This window comes from Lissotriton helveticus, chromosome 1_2 (genome assembly GCF_964261635.1).
Source record: "Lissotriton helveticus chromosome 1_2, aLisHel1.1, whole genome shotgun sequence".
Taxonomy (NCBI): Eukaryota; Metazoa; Chordata; class Amphibia; order Caudata; family Salamandridae; genus Lissotriton; species Lissotriton helveticus.
The window spans coordinates 273,649,673-273,664,103 of record NC_136058.1 but is presented as its reverse complement, the minus strand read 5'-3'; the positions used below and the strand labels follow the sequence as shown (position 1 = coordinate 273,664,103).

At 44.1% G+C, this 14,431-nt stretch overlaps 1 protein-coding gene across 2 annotated transcripts in view; it reads left to right on the top strand.

Moving 5' to 3' along the window:
• Window positions 1-14,431, top strand: part of SLC6A9 (solute carrier family 6 member 9) — a 672,432-nt gene that overhangs the window by 640,560 nt on the left and 17,441 nt on the right. For both annotated transcript variants that reach the window (XM_078671718.1, XM_078671719.1), the window contains 2 exons: window positions 10,203-10,303; window positions 10,776-10,946. In XM_078671718.1, the coding sequence (XP_078527844.1) occupies window positions 10,203-10,303; window positions 10,776-10,946 (272 nt within the window). The remainder of the gene's footprint in view (window positions 1-10,202; window positions 10,304-10,775; window positions 10,947-14,431) is intronic.

Below are 14,431 nucleotides of genomic sequence, written 5' to 3'. Positions count from 1 at the left end.
TTTCAATCAGCACGAAACCTGGGCTTTCTTTTCGACAATAAATTGTCTTGTGAGACACAAATCAATAAGGTCACCTGTGCTTGCTTTGGTAAGCTCCGCATGATCAGGAACATTTTTCCTTTCCTTCCCCTCGACTCACACAAGACAGTCATCCATGTTTTAATTATCTCACATCTGGATTATTCCAATAGCCTGTACGCTGGAGCTCCGGCATACCTGATTAAACGACTACAACGGGTGCAGAACGCCGCTGCCATACTGATCTGCAGTATCCCCTACCGCCACTCTATCTCCCCTCACCTGAGGAAACTTCATTGGCTGCCAATGCTGACTCTCATCCAATTTAAATCCTTAGTACTGGCTTTTAGGGCGCTTAATGGCCTTGGTCCGGCTTATCTCAGACGCAGACTAAAGCTAGTTCAGTCTGCGCGCACTCTGAGATCTAATCACCTGCGCCTTCTCTACTCCCCCCGCTTTCGCTGTTCTATGACAGGAGGAAGAGCCTAAGCGGTGGTGACGGCCAAATTGTGGAAAAGCCCTCCACTGAGTATTCGGCTGATCACATCTGAACCGGTATTCCGGCGCAAACTGAAAACCTGTCTGTTTTCCAACCTATAGTCACGCTTCGCTCGACTCCTTTGGTGCCTCCCCTGTCTGTGGCGCCGGGACACCACCGTCGGGGGTAGCCGTGTGCTTTACAAGCTTCTTAAATAAATAAATAAATAAATATGATGGCAGAATCGCCCTCCCAAACATAAAAATTTACTACTGGGCCTCACACTTGATTGTGGTAAATCAATGGCTTCATACCCCACAAACTGACCCAGGGTTTTGCGCAGACAGAACTAGCTTGGGGGAGAGAAGAGTCATGAGACATCTATACAATAAAAATCGGAAACAATCACTACCAGGCCCCACAAAACACACAGTGCAAATTTGGCACAAAGCACTCAGACAGTTGGGGTGGGACGGACGGGTCACGCAAATGACTCTGTTGTGGGAGACTCAGTTTGCGGGGCAGACTGGTTACGAGTAAGGGCTTTATACACTGGGATTCAATTGGAATTTCAACGGTGGGGGACCTTTTGCAGAAAGAGGGAGTAGTCACTTTCGCACAACTTCAAGAAACAGAATTGTTTTGCCATACTCAAATTCGGCACACATTTCAGAAAACCATACAGAGGGGAACCACACTTCCTTAAGCCGCCCCGCTAGAGGATAGGCTCCTAACAGAAAGGATGGATAAAAAGGCCATCTCCATCACTTACTGCAAAATTATTAATAATCAGCCAGGCCCCACAATGGGCCTCCCAGAAAAATGGCAAGGGGAGGTGGAAGACTTCGATGACACTGACTGGCAGGAAGCCCTAGCGTCCCCCCGAGAAGTTGCAATATCCTCCAAGCTAAGGTTAGTACAACTGAAAATACTTCATCCTATTTATTATACTAGAGGAACTTCATAAGATAGAGCAAATTGATAACCAACTCTGTCTGAGACAATGCGGGGGGATGGCACCTCTTATCATACACTGTGGGATTGCCCAGTAATAAAAACTTACTGGGACACAATTATGAACATACTTACACGAGAGAGTGGAGTAACGATTGCTCCAGAGCCCAAGAGGTGTATTTTAAACATATGGAGCCAACAGATCTCAACCATGCGGGGCAAGATTGGGCAATGCTCGGTATGATGTTGGCAAAATGGAATATAGCCAAACACTGGGGAGATCCAAATGCACCGACATATCAAGAATGGCGTGGGGACATGGACGGAGTCATGCTGGCTGAGAGAGCGGCATATGTATACCGGGGATGCCCAAAAAGATGGGAAAGAATATGGGGCAAGGGGAACACTTTCAGAGGGAACATTTGTGAACCGCCCGTGGTGGGATCGCCGGAGATCTCGATTTGAATATTAAGAGTATAGCACTGTATTAATCCAATTTTGTACTAAAAATGTAATGATGTCACACCTATAACAGAGCGATATAATATTTACGGAAGCATGTCTTAATGGAGATGATTTTGTAAATTGTCACACTGTCATTGTTATAAGTAACCTAATTAAAATATACATATACATACATATATATATGCCTGCTCCAATTTCCTAACAATCCCCAGCAGGGTTCAGGAAAAGACAGCGCTCTCGGGTACAGCAGTATATCAGCAAAGGGTTTTAATCAGAACAAACGCGTTTCGGGAGAAAAATCCCTTCGTCAGTGTTACTGACGAAGGGATTTTTCTCCCGAAACGCGTTTGTTCTGATTAAAACCCTTTGCTGATATACTGCTGTACCCGAGAGTGCTGTCTTTTTCTGAACCCGGCTGGGGATTGTTAGGAAATTGGAGCAGGCATTTAATAAGCGGACACCATCGCGTGACAGCACCCGCTTTGAAGAGTGACTCGTTTTCTTGGTGTAACTGGAGCCTGGATATATATATATATATATATATAGCCACAAAATTTCTTCACAGAAAAGCTCGCACTAGGGAATAATTGAACCAAAGTTTATTCCAGCAAAGTAACGAGTTTCAACAGCAAGAGCTGTCTTGATCACACCTTTACTTTGCGTTACTTTGCTGGAATAAACTTTGGTTCAATTATTCCCTAGTGCGAGCTTTTCTGTGAAGAAATTTTGTGGCTATTTGAATTGCCGAGTGACCCGCTCGGTTTCAGCTCGCCATCTGTCCACGGGACGCGGACTTCAGGAAACGGGTCTTCCTTCGTATATATATATATATATATATATATATATATATATATATATATATATATATATATATATATATATATATATATATATATATATATATATATATATATATATATATATTTCTCCAGTATTAGGGGTGTCTTTCATAGATTCACATGCCTGAATCATTCCCCGTCGTCGGAGTGGGAGTCCCACGGTATATAAAAAAGCAATAATATGCTATAAATACATAGTAAATACCAATAAAAAACAAACCAGGAAGTAAAGTAGCCAAGCTACAGAAGAAAAAACTTCCACATTAGTGACTATCTCTGTCATTTTGTGTAGCCCAAACTGCAGCCAATCAGGCGACAGCACCCACCAGAAGGTTCCCCCCAGAGGCTCAGGCTGTCAGATTTTTTACCGCACGTCGTGTGCAGGGAGTCTCCCTGAGCTCTGCTCAGTTTCTTCATATATATTATATCTATCTATTAAATTTTGTAATATTTCTCACACGAAGTCTATTTGTTGACCCTGTGTCACTGGTGGAAGGCTGAGACCGTTTCCATGGATCATTTGTCTGCCTGTTGCTGACATGGTTGGATAGAAGGGGATGTTCTTGTGATTATGGCTCCCCCCCTTCTGATGTGGGAGGTTTTTCGATATTTTATGGCTGAGTTTGCTTCAAAGGTAAGGGTCTTTGACCTGCTACGAGTCTGCCTCCCACATCTACGCCCACGAGATTTACTCTCAGGCGTTTAGACTCGTTTTGTGCATTTTTTCTTCTGAGGAGATGCCAGCTTGCTGACTGAAGCTCTTGGTATTCTAAGGCGGCAATCTCTGCCGTCACTGGTGATCTACGGTGTCACAGGACTACAGGATCCTGTTGACGGAGCCCTCAGATGCACTGGTTGTAAGTCGCAGGAGGCTGCGTTGACAGAGCCCTCAGATGCACTGGTTGTAAGTCGCAGAAGGCTGCGCAGCCGACAAGGAGCCTCGCTGAACAACAGCCTTTTTACAGATTGCAATTTTGCCTCGTCAATGCTCGCCTCGACGACGAGTTTTGCCGCGTCGACGACGAGCAACGTCGACTGTGAATGGCATCGTCGACGGGAACCTTTCGTCCACGACAAGGGGGCTGCGTCGACGACGAGCCTCGTCGACGACGAGGGAGCTCCGTCGACGGCGAGCCGCGTCGACGGCGAGCCTCGTCGACGGTGAGGGGTGTCCCTCATTAACGCTGAACAGCTATCGTCGACGGCGAGATGCCTCGTCGACGCTAAAGTGCACTCGTCGACGGTGGGAAGCCCCGTCGACGGCGAAGGACCTCGTCGACGGCGAGATGCCTCGTCGACGCCGTAGAGCAATCGTCGACGGTGGGAAGCCCCGTCGACGGCGAAGGACCTTGTCGACGGCGAGATGCCTCGTCGACGCCGTAGAGCAATCGTCGACGGTGGGAAGCCCCGTCGACGGCGAAGGACCTCGTCGACGGCGAGATGCCTCGTCGACGCTGTAGAGCAATCGTCGACGGTGGGAAGCCCCGTCGACGGTGAGGGGCCTCGTCGACGGAGGGGTGCCTCGTCGACGGATGAGGTGCCTCGTCGAGGGAGCAGTGTGTCCCTCGTCGACGCTGAAGAACAGTCATCGACGGTAAGAGTCTCGTCGGCGTTTGAGAGCCTGTTCATCTGACATAGTCAAGACAGTAATACTCCCATCATAAACTGCCACTGTTTAAACCCATTCAGACCGTGGGCTTACACATACACTGGGACAACTGGTGTTTATAAATGCAGATGAGTACAAGTGCGTATTTGTTGGAATGAATATTGATGAGCACATGATCGCTTTGTGATCACAACAATAGGGTCTAGGAACCCAGAACATGCATAGCCTTTTACACAGACCATCTTACTGGCAATCTCCGAAGTGTTGCTTCACTTTGGAAATATTTACATGCATTCATGAGTCGCTGCTCTGCTCCCCACGCAGTTCAGATAGTGACGGTTGGCTCAATAGCAGTGGGCCACTAACAGTGGCCCTTCTCACATGTGATCCATCGGCCATTGGCATTGAACCTGGCATCTCTAGGCTATTAACAGTGAGCCAATAAGCAGTGCAGTTGGGGGCCATTAACAGTGGGCACATCGGCAGGTGCCAAGCAGGCTTTAGGTCCGTACACAGCTGGCCCATTGACGACAGTTCTCTTAATCACTAGCAGGCTCGTCGACGACATTCAAACTCGATCCACCAATCATCCTCAGTGATGGTGAGTTTTATGTGGAAGGTTGACCAAGTTATGGATCAGTTTTCGTTACCAGCAAACTGTACGTCTACGGAGGACTTGTAGACTGACAGCGTCAGCTGTCACCTCCACAGTGGTTTCAGTCTGCAACAGTTTCCTTTGCGGACACTGAGGGTCACGTTTTCTTGTTATCCTCTCTAATGCTCCACCCAGTCCATGGTCAGGTTAGTCGACGCTTGGTCCACTTGGGCTTATTACAGTGTTACTTTACCCGACTTATTAGTCGTAGCCTCCTTAGCAAGTTACGGGATCTTGTATGATTCTTTATTCTTCTATCCTCCGGTGGATGTTGACGGATTTACCCTCCTCATGTTAAGAACGGCGCTAGTGACTCTCGGGCAATCTTTTAGATCTCTGGACAGGTTCAATTTTAACATGGAGGCACAGTATGTGCGTATCCTTGAATACCCCTACACGGGAGCTTCTACAATTTTTAACAAAAAGGATGGACAAAAGATGATTATCAACAAGACACTGGGCAGTAAACATTACATCTCCAAGTTTTGCAGTATCGGGTGGCGGAGTTAAGGTTGGAGGAACCCTTAGTTCCTCGCCCACAAGTCCATACTGAGATAATGGCCATACCTTTTTATAGTTGTTACTTCTGGCCCATCATATTGACCAAACTATACCGCGCCTTCGATTCTCCGCAGTACGGGGATCAAATCTTTCGGGGTGCCCGAGGACAGTTTACGCATTTTAATCCTAGAAGTTCCACCCAGTACCTGATATGCAACTGTATGATTCGACTCTAAATCGTATACAGGAGGTCATTTTTCCAGGACACTACGACTTACTTTAAAGCCCATCATGACTCCATTCCAGGTGTGATAAGGATGGCATATCTCTAAGATTTCATTTGGTCACCACTACGATTTCTATATGGAAAATTCTAATTGCAATGTCAAAAGAGCATCCTCTAGAATTTGGACAATCTCCTGTATGCTACGCCTTCATAGTGACCGCATTCGATTCATCTGCGCGAGTCATTTACAAATTGACTTATGGATACATCAGGGACCGTCGGAGTGGTTCTGAATCTAATAAGGAGTTAGGTTTTTTTCCTCTCAGATCCTCTTCAACCATGTTGTGATATCGAAGTAGTCGCAGGAATATCACGAAATGAGTACTTGTGAAACATAGTTGGATCTTCTACGAAGATCAATTGAACGCCATGTTTTGGCGGTTTTTACTTTTGTCTGGTCAGACATGTAGCGCTTTTGTCTGGTCAGAAATGTAGCGCTGGATTTTTGGTCATCTCTGCGCACACATTTTTCGAAGGTTGTACCTCAAGAAAGTTTTTCAAATGTTACTGCCAGAGACCTAACAAGTGCACTCGTCCTCCAGAGTGTCAAGATTTAGGTAACAATGCTTCCTCAGCACGGGACGTGGTTACTCTATACTCTAAGTTGTATCACAGGCCTATCTTTCAGGACTCTCGGTCCACTCCACGTGATTCTTATGTGCATTCTGGCAGCTGTTCTGTATCTGCAATACATACGCATTCATCATTTCTGAGACAGGTTTCTTTACAGAGGATCACTCTTCTTAATAAGCAATCCAGTACACCCAAACTTCTCCAGTATTAGTGGGTGTCCTTCTGCACAGGATAACAATGCTACAGCAACTGCATAAACTTTGGTTTCACGTCTCTGATTCATTTGAAGCTCTCATTACAATCCCTCCTCGATGCGAGAGGTTTCTCTTTCTGGGGTGAATCCAAGACAGACATTTATACACAAGGTGTGTTTTTTCCCTCAAACAGGTATCACATTGCACAAGCACCATAGACACACCCCTCAGGAATTCGGGAGCACTGTTATGGGCTGAAGATCTTCGGGAAATGAGCCCTCATATGAGGTTTGGCACGTCATCCTGCAAAGCAAAGAGACATCTTCCTTACCCTCCACTTTTGTTACGCAATATTTTCGAGGAGACAACTGTATTGGCGCATAGATAATACACCTGGTATACTCTATGTCACTAAACACAAAGGGCTTGATCAGCTTTGTTGCCTCAAGAAGCCGGTGATCTATGTGCATGAGCGATAGAACGCACACAACTTCCTGGCGATTCCACGTTCCTGGTACAAGACACAGTCTGGCAGGCACTCTCAGCAGGACGACAATTTCCACTCTCGAGTGAGTGTTTCCTCTACGGAATATGGATTCAACTTTCGTCACTAAGGTGCTTCCAAATCTGGTCTTTTCGCGACCAAGAAGAACAGCACATTCTGGTGTTTTTTCAAGTTGGCATCACCACAAGCATTTACAGGAAAATGCGTTTCTTGTCCAACTGATCTCAATCTGATTCCATTTTCCACCGCTACCTTTGGGTCCCAGAGTTCTCCGAAAGTACAAACTGGAGTGATGTTGAGTGTCCCTCTTCACCCCTCATGGCTTCGCCAAGAATGATTTACTGGATTTCCCTTTTTTCCAGTCGGAGTACGACTCAATTCGGAGGTGTCCACCTCCGGATCTATTTCTTTCAGAGCGGCCAGGTTTATCACTCGGAACTACCATCTTTGAGGTCTCTGGCCTGCCCCTGCTTACCTTTGGTTCACCTATCTAAACATCCCTGCCGTTGGCAAGGGAGTGTTCGCCATAACAGGGACAAGATCTCCAACGCAAATGTTTTTGCGGTATCTGATATTGTTCAGTTAGAATTCATCCTCTTACTCTTAATAGCTATCAAGTTCAGGATTGCCTCATGCAATTCTACTATTACCTTAACTGGCAGCGGCTCCAGATGCCGACAAGATGGGATCACATCTCTTTCTTCCTCAAAAAATATGACTCAATCCTTCAAGAAACATTCAGATTGTTTTTTCTCCATCACTTCGTCCATTACCTTCGAGACATCTCAGTGTGGTAATAGGGCAGTTCATGTGATATCCTTTCAACTTTTCCTCAGTGATGATCTACGATGACTTAGAAAGGTGTCATTTTCTTTTTCTTGGCTTTAACAGTCCTCTATTAGAGTCAGTTGGGTTCAGATCTTTCGATTCTTTAGCCTTTTTTCATACAGTTCTCTATAACTCTATGGTGGTGTGAGTTACTCGGGAGTTCATACTTACTCGCCTCCGGAATTTCTTTCGGATCGAGCCTGTAAATTCGACTGCATCTTTACCTCCACCACTATCAACAAACTGGTTGTTTCCAGACACTTGATAATAGAAGAGGTTTCAAATGTTCTGTTTACAAGGGATAGTTCGGTTTTTCGCTGATCTGATCAATTTATTTCTGAGGTACGATTGGTTACAACCCAACAGGGTCTAGGCGAACAGTTGCATTATTGATCTTTTGCTCCGATCGATATTTTGCCATGCACAACTCGAACAGCCTTGCTAGCTGCCCCTAGTACGCACTCTACCAGGCCAATGTCTTCCTCAACTGCTCTGTTTGATGGAGTTCTTCTCCAGCATCTCGGCAGAGCGACAACCTAGGTTAGCAGCCTTGTTTTCTCCAATCACTACTGTTTGTGGCAGCCAGTAAGACCAAGGTTTCCATGTGTCCAGCAGTTCTATGTATTCTTTTCAGCTAAGGTGAGCCTCTGTTCCCACCTCCTTTTTTCCTGCAGTCAGACGCTTCTCTTCCGTTTTCAAGAGTGCACATTCTTCACTAGTTGCATTTTATCATGTTCCAGGCTATGTTAAGACATTTTATATATATATCTATATATATGATTCATATAATGTGCACAGTTTGACAAGCTGGGTTACTATGGCGTCTGCCTAGCAAGGATATTTACTGCTATCTACTCTGATTCAGGCATGTGAATCTATGAAAGACACCCCTAATACTGGAGAAGAACAATAGTTACTTACCTGTAATCTGTGGTTCTCCAGTATTGGTGTCTTTCATAGATTCACATGCACCCGCCCACCTCCCCTTCAGAGGCTCTTAGCATACTTTGGTTTACTATCACTCCGTGCGACAAAATCTGACAGCCTGAGCCTCTGGGGGGAACCTTCTGGTGGGTGCTGTCGCCTGATTGGCTGCAGTTTGGGCTACACAAAATGACAGAGATAGTCACTAATGTGGAAGTTTTTTCTTCTGTAGCTTGGCTACTTTACTTCCTGGTTTGTTTTTTATTGGTATTTACTATGTATTTATAGCATATTATTGCTTTTTTATATACCGTGGGACTCCCACTCCGACGACGGGGAATGATTCAGGCATGTGAATCTATGAAAGACACCAATACTGGAGAACCACAGATTACAGGTAAGTAACTATTGTTCATATATATAAATGTATCTATAAAAATGTTCCATTGTACACAAATGACTAGATTAAAACATAATTAAAATAATGATTGTTCTAAATCTGAGAGAACAGTGAGGCTACTATTTTAAAACTAAGTTGAAATTGTCCTGGCCACATAAGATTTAGAACCCTTTAACCCCTTCCATGCTCATGACGAGCTGAGCTCGTCATGAGTTGCGCCGCTCGCATGCTCATGACGAGCTCAGCTCGTCATGTAACACGGCTTTTTGCAAATTGCCGCTCAGCGCATAAATGACCGCAGCACGCATGCGGTTAAGTATGTAATTGGAACAAATGAAAACAAATGTTTGAGCGGCTCATTTATTTCAGCAACTTGTAGCACAGAATAAGAACCATTTTCAGGTACATATTCAGCTTTCTGCTTGGGAAATAGAATGATTCTAAAGCAGTGTTCTCTAGCAGTATGTCTTCCTCTGCAGGCATATTCGGTGACCTATGTGAACATTCTAATGCTCTATAAGTACTGTAAAATATGCGCAGGCACGTGTTAGGGGAAGAAGCTATGTGGGTTGCTGGTATAATTTGGCTTGTCTCAACACTAGATATGAATCCCCTGGGTAAATATTGAATCAATCTAAATCCAGCATTTTGATAGTGTACAAGTGCCTGATTTACTAGGTTGAGTAACCATTGTCTACATCAGGGGGGCTAGTTGTTGGTTTCTACAGGCTGGATCTATGTTAGACTTTCTGGCTGTCCACATGAAATCAATTCACATTCAATTGATTGACAAAAATAAGACTCATTCATGTAACTGGTGGTTATCCTAAAAATGGCTATCTAGCTCTTCTGAACAGATGTTGCTTTAATTTTTTTATTTATTCTATTTGATAAGGATGATATTGTTTCACATAATTTCCATTTGCATATTGTGTTTTATAAGCTAGTTAAATCCTGTATTTCCCCTCTTTAGGACACAGAAACTATTTCCGGGACATTGAGATGATGTTGGGCTTTCCACCTCCAATTTTCTTCAGGATCTGCTGGCGGTTTTTCTCCCCTGCCATCATTTTTGTAAGTTAGTGCTCTGCACTAAGCTGGATGCGATAAGAATGTATTCCCTTTAAGAACAAATGAGTGCCAATGTTGAACGCTGTTACACCCACAGTTGTATCACACTAATGGAGTCATCCTGGGATGAGGGAAGTTGAAAGGGGCAGTTAATTGAGGGAAGACGGGATCAATCAGGTCTATGGATATGGATAGACTGGTGAAAGGAGGAAAGTTGGTTGGCAGACATATCAATTGATGTTTCTATGTAAGGAAAGCTAATAATTATGTACCAGGAAATGCAACATCTAGTGTTTTACTAATAGTAGCTACTTATTAGCGTTATTTAAAAAAAAAGTAGAACTCCCAAAAAATATCAGTTGAAGGAACATTATTGGATATTTGAAACAAAAACGCTTTATTGAATGTTCATTGTTTGGAATTGTCCATAAAAGTAGGTATGCTCTTCTCATTGTGCTCCTTTTTCTCCAAACAGTTCATTCTGATCTTCACAGTCATCCAGTATCAGCCAATCACTTATAGTACCTACGTCTACCCAACGTGGGCAATCACTCTGGGCTTCCTGATGGCACTCTCGTCTGTCATCTGTATTCCTGGTTATGCCATTTTCCGAATTTGTCGGTCTGAGGGTGATACATTTCTACAGGTAGGTGGGAAGGGGACATCTCTTTGCTCTTTGTGTTTTGGTGATGAATGGACATGTACTATAGGACGCTTCTGCTATTCAATAGCAGTCCAATCAAATAAATAAATATTGACTACATAGTTAGTCTTCAGAGAAACTCTCCTAAACTGTGAGTGTAGTGAGAATTGTCTTGAAATTCTGGATACAAATGGCTAGGCCTTGAGAACATAAACATTATCAGATTGTGCCCACTTCAATTCTTAATAACAGAAGCTAATGGGATTCTCTTGTTCATGCATAAGAGCATATTCGTTTTTCATTTAAATTTAAACTTTTATCGCTACATATGATTTGTTGAAAAGACTGTCTGTCTATAAACCATAATTTAGTATGTGTTTGTATCCATGAATGAAGTTAAATACTCTGAGTTTGAAAGCACTACATGTTTGACCAAATATGATCCTCTTTGGGCGATGGTGGTTTCTTCCCCAATATATTTTTATCAGCTTTAGCTGTTGTCTAGGCATCTTGTCAATAAGACACAGAGTACATTTTGTGTCTACCCGCATTCAGCTAGTAGTTGATTTAGGTCAGGCACATTGAGACATTGCTAACATACTTTGTCATTCACATCTGGAATCAGCCCACAGGAGTGTTTCTTTCTCACCCTCATGCAATTAGCCTTTAGGTTATGATCTCACCTCCAAGCGGTTACTTCTCGCCCTGCTTTCCTCAGACAAAAACTGTCCTGGTATCTTCCCAGCAGAACTCTTCGATCCTCAAGTGCAAAGCTCCTCGGTCCTCGGATTCAAAACCGCTAACTGGGTGGCTGAAGCATCCTGGGCACATTCAAGACCTGGAATGATTTACCTGTTTCCATCCATTCCTCCTCTACTCTCCTACCATTCACAAAGGCCTTAAAGGCTTGGCTTATTCCCTTTAGGCTGACTGACCATGCTCTGGAGCTGGCGCCAGGAAGTCTTGGGGTAGGTGTGCGCTCTATAAAAATCCGGTAACATTAACATTCCATTGCATTGTTTTAAGGAGTAGCATTAGATAATATGGACAGTGTGGTAAGCAATGATATCATCTTGGAAAGTCTTTGTTGTACAAAAAAATTTCCCTCCCAAAAAAGAATTGTTATTAAAAATTATAACAACACGTATTAAAGTGCAATTAAATGCTTATCCAGGACTTAACTGCTATTGATGCTACAGTAACCATTTAAGTATCAGTACTGAAGCTGACTCTCATAAAACATATATGGGATCAAAATGTCCCCAACTTTAGGTGATTCACAGTTGAATGTGTCTTTCGTTTATACTTGTACTACCTCACAGATACTGCTAAAAAGGAGTATCATACTGTGTACTTTCAATTCTTGCTTGAACATTGTTCACTTCACATTGTTACTATTCACATTGTGATTAATCGAACATTATACTGTCACCCACCAATCAGAGTGCCTCTCACCTCTATTCATCTTAATTAACATGTTCGTCTTTCAAGATGGGCCAGATTCGCCCACTCCTGATGAAACCCACACTAGACTCTGATGACCTCGACAAGTACCAGTCCATAAGTCATCTACCCTTCATTGGCAAGAAACTGAAAAAGCTGTCAAAACACAGCTCCAAGATGCCATCAACACCAATCCTCTCCTGCATGACTTGACTACCAATCCAGCTACAGATCATGCTGTATCCAGAGACAGCTACAAAATAAATCGTAGTTGATACCCTACTAATCACAGTCAAAGGTGACCCCTGCCATCTGATATTGCTGCATCTCTCCGCTTCAACACTATGGATCTTCACACCCTCATTCACACCTTAACCGCATGCGCGCTAGCGGTTTTCCCGCTGCGCGCTGCGATTTTAAAAAAAACCCGCGTTACGTGACAAGGTCAGCTCGTCACACGCGCAGCGCAGGTAACGCCCATGACGAGCTGACCTTGTGACGCGCGTCGAAGGGGTTAAAGTCTTAAACTGGATGCATGGTTCTCCTACTATCCACCCGAATTATGTTAGTTCGCTCACAAGAGCACCTATAAGTACCAGAAGATCTCTACCACCTTTGGAGTCCCGTGAGTGTTCCCACTTGTCCGCCACCATCTTAAACCTCTCCGTGAAACAGCATCCTTGAGCTCCACTCACTGATAACAGCCTCTAAATTCATCAATATACAGATGGCACTTAATTATGCTTCAAATTCTCCAGTGATCCAGACTTCAATGCCTGAAACGGGAAACGGCCTGAACAACGATTTTTAAACGAGTGGCCTTAACAACGACTCATATATAACGACCTGGGACTGAACCACGACCTCCTTAACAACAACTTTATTGAACGAGTGGCCTTAACCACGACTCCAACCTTTAAACAAGAAAAAACATTTTTTTATTTAAAGTACACTATAAATGTAAACTATTTTTAATAAAAATCTAATGATAGTTTTTTTAAATGCTGACTAATTTAGTCAGTTTTACCTGGTTTTAATTGGCCAATAGGTGGCACTGTAGGATTGTTTTCAGGCGGGAGGACCCCCGTGCATAGCCAATGGGCACAGGGATTTCACTGTCCATTCCAGGCACGAAATCTTTGATGAAGTGTATGTGGGCCCAGGTAGATCGACCTTACCAGATGCAAACCACAGTTTTAAAGATGCTAGAGATAAAGGCGCCCACTCAGACCGCAAGGATGCTATTTTGCAGATGTAAACAACTGAGGCGTAATATTAAATAGAGGCAAGTATGGCCGACTGTCACATCCGCTGTATGCTAGATGTCGACAGTTTGATGAACTATGAGGGTGCTTCACAAAATTACAATTAGCACTTTCAGAGACGACTGTGTTACAGCCTTGTCCAGCCCTAGTGGTTGGGATTCCTTGGGCGCCTTATTACCCTGTGTGTGGACTCTTCTGGCGGACAGTGTCTGCGCCTCATAATATTGTGGGGCGATGCAGAGGAGGCCACATAGCTGCTGCTGTCTGGCTTCCCTAACCCCACCCTCAAAGCCCGCTGCCACCTCAGATTGTGGTACTCTGGGCACAGCCACAGATGCTGCTGGTACTGCCCTATCCACTTGACATCGTTGACGGTCTTCGGCGTCTGCCGGATGCAGTGGAGGCCCAGAGGTGCACCCCCTGCTGAAGCGACTTTGTGACGTGAAGTCGACCGCTGGGACCATGGTGCCTTCCGCCCATCACCTTATGCTGCTCTTGGTAAGGTTACAAGTGTAATAATATGAGAGATATGGAAACCTGACTAATTTATTAGATCATGTATAGTTTTGCCTCAAACGGCGCTTATTTATTGTCTGCTTCTTCATTATAGTATCATGTAACCGCTAATTATGAGTGTGGCACAAAAAACACTCTAGCAGTTGAACCGGTACATTTTAATAGTGTTACTCTGTAGATTGTTTTTAAAGCGTTTATGAAGCCTTAATCAGACTGAAAGCACGCATAGGGAAGAGGAAAGGCCAATACTTAATTTACTGTATT